Source organism: Callorhinchus milii, unplaced genomic scaffold (genome assembly GCF_018977255.1).
Source record: "Callorhinchus milii isolate IMCB2004 unplaced genomic scaffold, IMCB_Cmil_1.0 Scaffold1, whole genome shotgun sequence".
Classification (NCBI taxonomy): domain Eukaryota; kingdom Metazoa; phylum Chordata; class Chondrichthyes; order Chimaeriformes; family Callorhinchidae; genus Callorhinchus; species Callorhinchus milii.
In genome coordinates, this window is record NW_024704742.1 from 90,585,208 (window position 1) to 90,598,392 (window position 13,185).

The 13,185-nt window shown below is 35.6% G+C and overlaps 1 protein-coding gene across 3 annotated transcripts in view; it reads right to left on the minus strand.

Moving 5' to 3' along the window:
• Window positions 1–13,185, minus strand: part of cntln (centlein, centrosomal protein) — a 187,097-nt gene that overhangs the window by 68,266 nt on the left and 105,646 nt on the right. For all 3 annotated transcript variants that reach the window (XM_042333055.1, XM_042333048.1, XM_042333041.1), the window contains 4 exons: window positions 7,919–8,448; window positions 7,102–7,189; window positions 3,654–3,747; window positions 977–1,200 (listed from right to left, as the gene is read on the minus strand). In XM_042333055.1, coding sequence (XP_042188989.1) covers window positions 977–1,200; window positions 3,654–3,747; window positions 7,102–7,189; window positions 7,919–8,448 — 936 coding nt within the window. The remainder of the gene's footprint in view (window positions 1–976; window positions 1,201–3,653; window positions 3,748–7,101; window positions 7,190–7,918; window positions 8,449–13,185) is intronic.

Genomic DNA, 13,185 nt, shown 5'->3' on the forward strand with positions numbered 1-13,185 from the left:
CATGTTATGCATTATATATGCTCATTTTTGCATTGCAAATGAGTAACAGTAAGTTTTTCTTTGCAACAAAATTTTCAGCAATAACATTTTACTTCCATCAACCAACTGAAATGGCAATACTCCACTATGTCATTGTACATAACAGCACACAGTATAACCTGAACAAGTATGTGCTGCTGATTTTTCTCTTTGACCGAGCCTTCAGCTCCCCTCTCGACTCTCTTCCCCCTTCTCGCTCCCTCCCATCCCTCCCCTCACCCTGACCATTTCCCCCCTCCTCGCTCCCTCCCTTCCCTCCCCTCACCCTGACCATTTCCCCCCTGCTCGGATCATGACCCAACTGTGCAGCGCCTTGGGACGCCCTCCTGACGTGAAAGGCGCTTTATAAATGGAATCTTGTTGTTGTTGTTGTTATTGATATGACGTATGCCTGATATACGACAATAAAGTTCCACTGTACGTGGAGTCCTGTAGCTCAGTGGTTAGAGCACTCGCTTTGCAAGCGAGAGACCTGAGTTCAATTCCAGGCAGAGGGCGAAACCTTGGGCAAGTTTCCTTACTCCACACACCTAATAATAATCCCTCCAAAACCAAAACAATAATAAATTGGTCATTTTCAATCTACGACTGTTTGTGGGACATTGCTGTGCGCAATTGGCTGCCGCGTTCGCCCACAAATATACAGTTAATTCACTTTAGTGTGTTCTGTGAAGCGCTTTGGGACATCCTCCCGACATGAAAAGCGCTATATCAAATTCAAGGATTATTATTATTATTATTGCAGAAAAATGCATTTTGAATCACATGAACCAAATGATTTTGTGATCTATATTTTATATCTATCTGAAATGTAAGTTGATTCATCAATATGGAAGTGCACATACCTGAAAAGTAAAATGGCTACATTTGGCCAGTTCCCAATGGGTTGGACATCACTGGTTTACTAAACCTTTTCGTGCATCAAAGTAAAACATACCTGAATTGTCTGTTTGCTGGCTTGAAACCTCTGGTTAGCGAAAGTCAACTCAGATGTTAATTTCTGTTTCTTTTCCTTTAATTCACGGACAGCATTTAAGGCTGCTCTCTTTCCATTTTGAATGACAGTAAACTGCCCCTGAAGCGATTTTAGACGATGCTGTAACGCACAGAAGGAAATACTTCGCTTGACCAACACTAGGCTCGGCTTCTTCTCCTTGCAGGCTATAATTTTGAATATAATTGTAAGAGTAAATGTTTTTTCAATATGAAAAAATAAGTAGCAGCATGTGCTTGAATTAGAGACAACTGGACTGAATAGCAATAGTAAACTTTAAAAATGAGACGACTGCCATTTACTTAGTCATGAAAAACTTGAGAATAAAATTAACAGCTTCCGAAGGCATTAACATCTTTAAATAATATAGGATTTACTGATTTGTTCTTGTAAATAAAGACTGTGAAAAAGCAAAACGTCCAATGGCTGCAAAGAACTATTAATCAAAATCATTTAAAATCAAGAATTTAATAAGTTTCAAAAGTAAAACAGATTATGATCAGAGAAAAGTAATGTTCCTGAAAAGCTTAATTATGGCCAGCTTAAAAACTAATGGTAGAACACAAAAGTCCTCAGGGTCTCAAATTAACTCCATCTACTGGCAAATTTGCTACGGCATTTTTTTTTCGTCTTCTTGCAATGACTTGTTAATGAGCGGTTCCCACACATGAAAAGGAATTCTAAAGAGAATATTGACAGAAATAACAAAATGAAATCAGAAAATAGGTTGAATAAAAAAGAAGCTATCAAATGGAAGCTTACCCCATATGTCATTAATTCTGCCGGTTGAATTCAAATTATTCAGTGGAATTTGACTCAATATGAAAATTCTACTACTGGTCTAAAACTAAATTTAGAATCACAATTTATGTCTCATTATTCAGACACAATTATGCAGTGACGTACTTAACTAATTTAGAATACCAGATTCAATCTTAGCTATTTGGCTCCTGATGCAAGAACCCAGTAATCCCAAATTATCACCTAAAAGTCCTAGAAACTCTAGAATACCTCTTTTGAAGGTTATATTACTCATTCTTTGAATATAGTCATCCCCCTTGTATGACAGGTTAACTAAAGCATGTAGCCAAGAAATCACAAGGCTTCGCCTCTTTTAGGAACCTGAGCCGAGATGAAAACAGCTTGGCAAAACTGCATGTTTCTCTCAAAAATCAAAACAAAAATGTTCAGTTATTACAAGAGGAACGCCTTTAAAATGCCACATAAAATCACTTGTTTGAAATCATAATGACTGCCCACTTGGGATCACCCTTGAGCCTGTAAGTAGGATCTTGTCTGTTGGGTGCCAATAGTGGAGGATTTATTTGGGATGTCCTCCCGACATGAAAGGCGCTTTACAAAGTAATTTTGTTGGTGTTTATTTTGTGAATACCCAAAGTTTTATAAATAAGTGGAGGCCTGCTTCTGGCACTTTTAATTCTGACTACGTAGAGAGTAACCTCTCTTCATATCCACAAGGTATAACTGACGGTTATTTCATATTTGGAAAATCTTAGGAAGATGGGATTGTCATCTTCTGATGAAATGCAAAGTAGATAGCACCTCAGGCAATAATTTAGGATGAGAAGGCAAAAATACAAAATGAACAAGCCTCCAGCGAGACTACTCCACCAGAGATAATAGATATGTGGAATAGATGAAGCTCAAAAGGAGTTACCAGTCTCTCAGTTTTATTGGAAAGAAATAACTTTAATTTTTATAGTGCCTTATGCTGAAATGTTTCAAACGACTCTACAAGTAATTACTGTTGAGTATAGTGACTGTTTCTCTGTTGGCACAGTCTCACATAATTTATACCAGCATGTCAAACACAGGCATGAGGTGAGTGGCCAAGTGAAATGATGGCCAAGATACCTGGGGAGCAATTTTGGAACAGTGACATAGGATCCCAAAACTTCATTAAAAAAAACAGGCAGATAGGACGTCACTGTAACCTCTCATCTGAAAGATGCCACCTCTGACAATGGAGCCACCCCCCAGTACTGCATTACGATGTCAGTCAAAAATATCCGCTCAAGATCTGACATGGAGCTTCAACACAATCTTACTCAAAATAAAACAAATAAAAAATCGTAAATAGCGGAAATCTAAAACAAAATGTAAAAAAAACTGGAAACCAGCCCCTGGATAATTATCTAGTTGAGAACATTGAAGGCTATGAAGTAGAGAATCAAATACTCTGTGGAGCTCATTGGTTCCTGTGGCATAGAAATGTCATTGTGAAATGCAGCTACTGTAATTAGGACTGAACAGCATAGATTGTACTGTTAAGAGGAGTCGTCTGGAGTCAAGATAGATTACATAATGCAGTCAGGGAGACATTTCGAAGCTTTATTTTTATAAGTTTTACTTATGGTTATTCAGCTCAAGGCACTGAGTAATTTGGCTATATTTGATGATAGCATAAATCATACATAGTCTACAGAAGGATCAATCTTCATTGTCATATTTTATGTTCTTTTGAAAGCAATGAATTCTCAAATCCTCATGCCACAAAAAGTAAGGCAAGTCAAAGAAAGGTTCATGGGCTCTCCTTTACTTTCCATAATGGCATTTTTCTTTTGTAATCTGACACTTTAATGAGTGGAATTCACAATACCGTTGGAAAGAGATTGGGATGAGTCAACTTCTGCTTTAGTTCTCATCTTGCTCTGCAGTTTACTTGTTTGTTTGTTTCCTTCTTCAGCAGATATCTAAAGAAATACAAACACAATAAATTCTGGAGTTCTAGGCAAAGGCATTAAAGTGCTTTATTTGACAGGATAAAATCCTGAATCTTTCTGAATAGCTGACTGCTGGCTACTATTTGAAAACAATATATTCTAAAAGCATTCATTAAAAGCATCTATGCTAGATAACTACTCAAATCAGGATCCAGATATATAGTGCATAAAAACATGTGTTTATTATTTTATCATGCACTGATTTAACTTCAGGTAACACCTGGATAATTATTTAGTTGAGAATATTGAAGGTTATGAAGTAGATAAAGAGAATCATGATTTATCATCCGATAGAAGGGTGACAATGGATCCTTAGTGCTGGTAGCCAGCATGAAGTACAGAATGAATAATAAAATAATAATAATTTGTAAACTTACCTTCACAAATAATTTTGCAAATTGTTTTGAGACATTTATAACATTTATTAAGAATCTAAATTGGACTTTCAAATCCTTGTGAATACTACAATTTCTTGCACAGGATGTGATAACATCTTTTTGGGCAACAAGAGTCAAACAATCTTGGGTCGAACTCTATTGCCTTAGGCAAGTTGTAACGTCTTAGATTCTTCCATTTACACTACAACCATATTCAGCCTGTAAATTTCTCACAAACAATTGTGGTTTCAACTGCATGAGGAAATAAAATGGAGTTATTTTTTCTTCCCAAATGCACTGTTAAATACCAAGTGAATTTGTGGGTTTTGCACATTGTTCAGTTTGAGAAGTTTATTTGTGCAATAACAGATCTTGGTGCAATGTTGACTTGACATTACGCAATGATAACTTAGACCTAATTCAATGCAGAGTTCACCTTAGATTTCCTCTTGTTTAACACATTAAAAGTCAAATGGTTTTAAAAATGGATGCACTGGGTTCTGACTTGGCCATTTTTATTTGTGTTAACATTTGTGCTTGAATTTTAAATCAGTCATTTTGGCTATTGTAATATTACACAGATGCTTTGGGAAAAGGAGGACCTGGCTAAAAATTATCGTACAAATAAACTTCTCAAACTGAGAAATGTGCCCAAACCACAAAAATGACTAAAAATCATGGGCAGACATTCTGCCAACTCATTTTTGAGAAGAATATCTGTACACCATGACAACACAAACAAGACTGCTATTGGAATGAAAAGATTATGAATGTTTGTTAAATGGCAACATGTGTTTTGGACACAAAATTGGAACCAGAAACAACTGAGTTTTGTGAAAAGATTTGATTCTTGTAGCCCCGTAGCAGATCGATTAAAGCACTCGCTCACGCAAGCGAGAGGTCCCAGGTTAAATTTCCGGGCAGAGCGAAACCTTATGCAAATTTCCTAATACCACACACTTCTGTACTTACTGTAATTAGCAGTAATTGGGAACCCAGTTATTAATTGACTGGCACATAGCATTAGAGGTGTAATAATCCCTTCAAACAATAAATAAAATAATATTTTGGTCACTCACAAAAGATGCAGTCAATTCAATTTTATAGTATATTCAGTGTAGTGCATTGAGACAATTCAACAACATGATAAAGCGCTAATAATAATAATCCTTGTCTTTTATATAGCGCTTTTCACTTCTTCTAGATGTCTCAAAGCGCTTCACAGAATATACTGTACTGTGAATTGACTGTATCTTTGTGGGCGAAACTTGGCAGCCAATTGCGCACAGCAGTGTCCTACAAACAGTCATGGATTGAAGTGACCAATTTATTATTCTTTTTTTTTCTTGAGGGATTATTATCAAGTGTGTGGAATAAGGAAACTTGTCCAAGATTTCACCCTGCCGGGAATTGAACCCAGGTCTCTCGCTTGCAAAGCGAGTGCTCTAACGACTGACCACTAACCTCAAACCACTAACCATTTTACAGTATATTCTGTGAAGCGCTTTGAGACGTTTTGAAGACATAATAAGGCACTATATCAAATGCAAGGATTATTAATATAGCACTGTATTTTTCTCCACATGAGCCATCTACATTTAATAATAATCCTCGCATTTGGTATAGCGCCTTATTATGTCTTCAAGACGTCTCAAAGCGTTTCATAGAATATACTGTAAAGTGAATTCACTGTATATTTGTGGGCAAAACGCGGCAGCCAATTGCACACAGCAGTGTCCCACAAACAGTCGTGATTGAGTGACCAATTTATTATTTTTTTCTAAGGAATTATTACCCCCAGAAAAACAATCCGCCAATCGACAAACAACTGGGTTCCTATTTACTGATAGGTAAACAGAGGCGTGTGGAGTAAGTAAACTTGTCCAACATTTCACCCTGCCAGGAATCAAACCCAGGTCTCTCACTTGCTAGGCAAATGCTCTAACCACTGAGCTACAGGACTCCTACATTCACATTCCCATATATTTTAATGTTCCTCTACTTAAAAGAGAAATTCCTTCCAATAGATGTGCTGAAGAAGGCCATGAAGCGATATCCTTATATAAGGAAGTTTATGCCGTACTGTCATTCTGAAGGATTGGTAAATTTCCAATTGATTTGGTTAATTTATCAATTACTTGTAATTATAAAAGAATGAAATCTACCATTTCAGAAATGAATGTTAAGAGGTCCATAATATTAAACTGTACTACACCTTGAGTGAAAAATACATTTCACATTAGCATGGGCATTCAGCATTCTCCATGCTAAAACTAGACATACTACTCATTAATTGTCAATATAGAACTTCTCATTAATTAGCACGCACTTATAATGGTAGCTACGAACCATTTATCTCAACCAGCATTAGCTAACCATAAAAAAAAATCAGTGGGATTGCATTGTTGGATCAACTAACATGCTCAAGAGACAGAAAAATCACAAATATTTCATCTAGACAAACCTTGTTTTGGAATTGAATAATGATGAACTAATTTTGAATTTGGATACGCACATATTTTGTCAAATTATTGAGATTAGTATTTATTATTATAAAAATTATATTTCATCCTTTTCAAAATAACTTGAAATATTTTAATTTCATGACAAACACCATAAAAATACCAACCTATCTTCTGCACTAATTCTGATTATATCCTTAAATTATGCCATCTAAATTTTTCAGAATACAGCTCAAGTATGGAAAAGAATACTCAATTTTGTTTTAGATTTCTTACGTTTGCTCCTTGGGACGTCCTCCGAACGTGAAAAGCACTATGGAAATGCTGTTGTTGTTTGCACATTTTTGGACAAAAAAACTATCACTGCTTCAACCCAAAACATCATTTATAAATTTAAGTTACCTCAAATTTTGGATTTATTTTTTAAAAAAGGCTTTTTACTAACAATTTATCTCTTTGTCATTCCTGCAAAATTTTCTACTTACCATATTTTTTACTGCTGGTAGAGCTCTTTTCTGAGCAGACTTTACAATAACTTCTCCCAAACTCTCAGGGGCAGTCTCCTTGGAGTCACTAGATTCGAAAAACAGTAGGAAAGTGTTTTTTTTATTGAAGGAACAAAGCTTTACAATAGTCAGGAGTTTCAGTCTTAACACAGAAAAGCACAACTGTAAAACACCCCCTGAATGAAAATTAATAACAGAACACCTCATTTTCAACAATCATTCAATTAACATTAGTTGAATGACTGTGCATAAAACATACATGAAATAATTAGTGTGGATAGTTCTTAATTTAAAGGATGTTAAACAGCTTGTAAGCATCTGGTAGCAAGCTGAAATAGGTCATTCAAAATTTATCTAACTAAATTAAGGGGAAAAAAATTGGTTTCTCCTCCTGGATCGACATGTCACAAGATAACTAAACTGACTTAGCAGGGTTGCCTGGGAATCCTTAGCTGTCAGTGGTGAATATGCAAAGGGCCAGCAAATTAAATCAACCTGCCAAACTGTCAATTTCAAGCCTCATGACTACATGAAAATCGCATCACTGAAAGAAATCATGCATTGCCTTATTCTGGATTTCCTGGCATCAATTCAAACATTCATGCAGTTGTAGCTAATTTCACATGCAAATTTCAGTCAATAAGCTTGAAGCAAGACATCCCATGACTATTCAAAGATCTGACAGTATTTTTCCCTGAATATGAAATCGAAAGTACATGGAATCCAATCTCCATTTGCTTACAGTATGCATATGCAGAATGACCACTCGGCAGAGCAAAATTAATGAGAACTCTACCTGTCTTCACTAATGTCCTCCCACCCATCCTTACTGAAGTTCTCAAACACAGCGCTCATCTCCTTGATGGATCGATTGAGAGAACTCTGGTACCGTTTCATGGCATTCTTTTTCCTTATTCTTACTCTGGCATTGGGGTTTACTGTCTTACACCTGCAGTGACCACAACTTGCTCTCTCTGCAGTTGTGGTTTTGGCAGTGAAAGCCTTAGCTTCGCCAAGCACCCTCTTCAGTGCTTGCATTTGATGCAAAACTGCTGCATTTTCATGTCTCAATTTTGTAGTGTCTGCAATTTGCCGCTTTAGAGATGATGCTTCTGTCTTTAGTTCATCCATCATCACATGCAGCTCATTTTTCTCTTCTCTGATTTGTTCATTCTCCTTCAGCAGTTTTCTTATTTCCATGCCTTGATTTTCTAAGACTCTTTTGAGTGACATTTTGGCTTGGGCTAACTCCGTATTTGTTTCTTTCAAATGTCTGGCATCTTTCTCAATGCTTTTGAGCTTCTTTTCCAAATTGGAGATCTGAAACTGCAATTTCAAATAAACTTGAAAATCAAAATTATATGGTTAAACTTTATAAATCAAAACTGATCGACTAAACATAATATCCTATTTTCTCAAATATTCAGGCCACACACAGTACAAGACAACCCAGTTATTAGATACAGGTGCACGACCAAATGGCTATGAGTATCGCTTATGGATTATCAGGTCACCCATGTCTTCACTTTCTGGGATGTACACCATGTGCAGGAAGCATCGCTAATGTTACTCTCTGCATCATTTATGCAAGCCAAGCACAATAAACATCACTGACATTACTTCCTTTGCAATGCTCCTATGCACAGCATGAATGTACACAATGTACAACAATTGACATCAGCATTGATCTGATGCCTGGGAAGGTGGTCATGTTTTAGTCTTGTCAGTGCCAGAAGTTGGTGTACCACACTATAAGTACCACTATCAACTGGGGATCATTCTAATGGAGGCTGCCCTTTACTTTCCTAATTATAGTCACATTTGTGTACAAAACTTCACATTGTTCATTTACAAAGATTTGCCCAAATAAAATTATTTGTTAACATGTCAAAGAGGAGACTATCATTTTATAAGATTACTTATGAGGGTACATCATTCTTTTGCAATATTTCTGAAGCAAATGGTGCTCCAATAATAACGCAAATATTGCCCTAAAACTTTGTTAACAATAATGGTAAGATTTTCAAGGGCACTGGAGAAGCTTAGCTTCTTGCTTCCAATTTTCCAGTCAAGTATATATATTATAATTTTCCAATCAAGTATTTACACAGTTCTGATTTCAAACTTAATTCTGGTCATAAATTAGTTATGTACAAAGCACACACCATAAAGTTACACAGTCAGTTCAAGTCTGTTACATAATCTGGTGTTAATGCTCATGATCAGTTATACTCTTACAGCTGAATAATTGTATATTTCAAGTAAACAGAAGTTTTTAAAACTCATTCGGCAGATTCAAAAAAGCCCAGATGTTTAAGAAAATTGCAAGACAAAGTAATCAAGCCACACAACATATAGTTCAATTAATGGATTTTACAAATGAGATAATATAGTATAGTATTTCAACAATGAATTAAATTGGCAGTGTGTTGTGACAATCCACTAGAGCACTGATACATAATACCAAGGAGGAGTAAAATACCCAAGTTAATTACTCACTTTACCGAACGATCAATCTCACTTGCACTACTATGAGATTCGCCCACAAATATACAGTCAATTCACTTTACAGTGTGTTCTGTGAAGCGCTTTGGGACGTCCTCCCGACGTGAAAAGCGCTATATCAAATGCAAGGATTATTATTATTACTATTATCATTATAGTACTAAACAGTGGCCAAGAGCAGAGAGGAAATCAGAGGAAGAATCATAGCCTTGCTACTGTTGTGCACTCTGGCAATCACCTTATCAGTGGCACATGTGAATGTCACTGCTATTATTATATTGTCCACCAGTATCTATATTGTGGTGGTGGTGGGGGTGGGGGGGGGAAAGAAGGGAAGGAAAATTGCATCATAAACTCTCAAATGGAGTCATTTAGCTCAGTGATTAGAGCACTCGCTTCGCAAGCGAGAGACCTGGGTTCGATACCCAGCGGGGCAAAATGTGGAGCAACAATGTTTCCTCACTCCACACACCTCTATTTACCAAGCAGTATGTAGGAAATGGTTGTTAGTCGATTGGCAGATCGCTGTTCCGGGGGTAATAATTCCTTAAAAATATTATAAATTGGTCACTTCAATTCACAACTGTTTGTGGGATACTGCTGTATGCAATTGGTTGCCACGGATTATTATTATTTATTATTAAATAATTAAACAATTAATTTTCAAAGATTAGTTATTTTGAACAATCAATGACATTTTATGAATAATTACACCCTTTTGACAGAAACCTGGAATAATCCATATAAATACGTTTTTTGTCGTAATTGTGATCCTCTTATAACCTAAGACACTGCTGTTTCATTAAGCTTAGTTTTCACTGCCTTCTGAATGAAAGGAAATACCACTTAAAAACAAGTTATTAACAGTAAGCAGCAAATCCCATTTTAAAAATTAACTTTCAGAGTGACAATGCAGTAATATCTTGTGAACACATGACATTTCAAATATTTCTTGCTGCAGGGTGCATGCAAAATTTAATTTAAACACTTTAAAAAAAGAAGGAAATATTCTGACTGATCCCTCATCTTCAGTGACTTGTACAATAAGGCACAAGTTTAATACTGCTCACTGTTGCTGTCAACTTTTAACAGCCTATTACACCAAAGAATACAAAGAAAAGATGCTAATGCATTTCAAACTGCAGTCTATTAGACATTTTCACGTGACATACCTCAGCAAACGAATACATCCAATATTAATGTTTGATCGTACAATTCAGTACTGGCAGCATTGGACAACTATACATTATAGTAGATTATTGTCTGTGTTTTTAAGACAAGTTAGAGATGCACATGAATTGCCTGCAGGGCTCTTACTCAAGGCAATTCCCACCATCTTTTTCAGCATTTCTGCCATCCTGGAGTAACCCTTCAGTAAATTAGTTTTTCTACATCAAATATGATGAAACAAAATAAATCCTGTGACATCCCTAGACTACAGTGCATGAATTATATCAATTACTCACTCTACCTAAAGACAAATGAATTTTAGCATTTCCTGTGCTGTATGTTATTATATTTAACATGATGTTTGTCATTCTGTAATAATGCGATGACAGCCTTCATTATCTGACCATATGGTACTTGTTACAACTACACACAACAGTATCATCTCCTGGAAATTACTCCTTACAAGTTAATACCCAATTCACAAAGTACCAGCAACTGCTCCTCTCACAAGCATCTTTAAGGTACATTTAGAATTCAAACAGCAGTTCTTAAGAGTGAAAAGTAAAATACAGCCTCTTGTAAAAGGCAACCTTTGAATGGCATTCATCACATTAGCTAAGAGGGATAATAATAAAAATATAATCTTTGCATTTGATATAGTGCCTTATCACGTCTTCAAGACGTCTCAAAGCGCTTCACAGAATACTTAATACTTGTAAATTTGATCCAAAAGCTTCGCTGCGTCATTTCAAGTAAAAATTCATAATTAAATAGTTCATCAGTTGATATTTTTTAATTTTAAATGGGTTTTAATTTTTCAATCCATGACTGTAAGTACACTCATGTAAAATATCAAACAACAATCCAACAATATTAGTTCCAGGTTCCATATCTCATAATGCAAATATTTAATGTACATTATTTTTATTAAAAACAGGTACATTTGCAAAACTGAGTTTCCTCCTTTCTTGTCTATTTTCTTCTCATTCCTGAAAACATTTGGTTACACCAAAGTATATTTTCATGGGTGCTAGTTACCCAAGTGGTCATTATTGATGTGTGAACCAGAGCATCAGATTAGCTGGTTGTTCAACCACTGGTGGTATTTGCAGATGCAAAAATCAGTTTCTGCTCATGATTGCTCGCCAGCTATTCCTTCTGGAAAGTGTGTCTGTTTGAACATTGGAGTGACAAAATAATTAAACACAGCTGGGATAGCCTCCATGGTCAATTAGGTTGCCAATACCCACTAGTAAGCTAACAAATGGTCACTTGCATGAGGTCTCAGGGGCTGCCTTTGCCTCTGAAACCATCCCCCACCCAGCAAGAGTCATGACCTTCAGGAGAGAAATGGCGAGGGGGAAAGGCAACCAAAGAGATTATTTTTCTTCTTCTATCTCAACTTTCCACAACCCAGTGCATTGCTTTACTGCTATATGATTTTTTGTTACATCTTTATATGCAACTGTTTCTATTCTCATTTGTTATTTTTCTCACCTTCATTACTTAACTGTTTTTCTCTTTTAATACTTTCATATTCTTATATTTACTGTATTTTTTTTAAATTCTCAAATTTCTTACATGCATTTCCACTTTTTTTGCACTGTCATCTATATTTCCTTTTTCTGCTAACACTCAGACAGACCACTTCTTATCCCATGAATATATGCAAATGTTTTGTGATATTTGGAACAAATAGAAAAAACCATTGCAAGCAATGATAACGTAGGGTACCATTCGCTATTTTTATGCAGCAAATTTTAAAATGCCAAAGCACAAATACAATAATAATAACAATCCTTGCATTTGATATAATTCCTCGTTGAAACATCTCAAAGCGCTTCACAGAATAAACCGTGAAATGATTGATATCTGTGTGGATTTTGGGAGATACAAAATTTTACAGCCATACAAAATTCTCAGTCTGTATTGCATACACAAAACGGTGCTTTTAAGAAAGCACATGATTACGCACGTGAGGAAGGCATAATGAAATAAGCACAGAATGCCAACATTAGAAAATAACATAAGATAGAAACTGAAATAAGATGCAAAACATTTCAAATTGAGTTTTTTCATATACAGACGGTTTCTAAATCTTAAACTACACCCATTTGGACTAAATGAACAAATCAATAATAGTAATTAATACACCTAATAAATTGGTAGACGTTGCACTTGAACAATAATTGTAAGAATGTAATATTCAAACATTTTTTATTATTCAGAATAACTATTCATATTCAAAAGAAGAAAATGCACTAATAATAAAACAACCATGTACCATTAATGCATAATAGGTTTCTCTATAGAATGATGATTCAGAGGTTTGAGGCTAATTTGAATATCTACCCTATTCATTTGTAGCAGAAAATGTATAAATGTTTT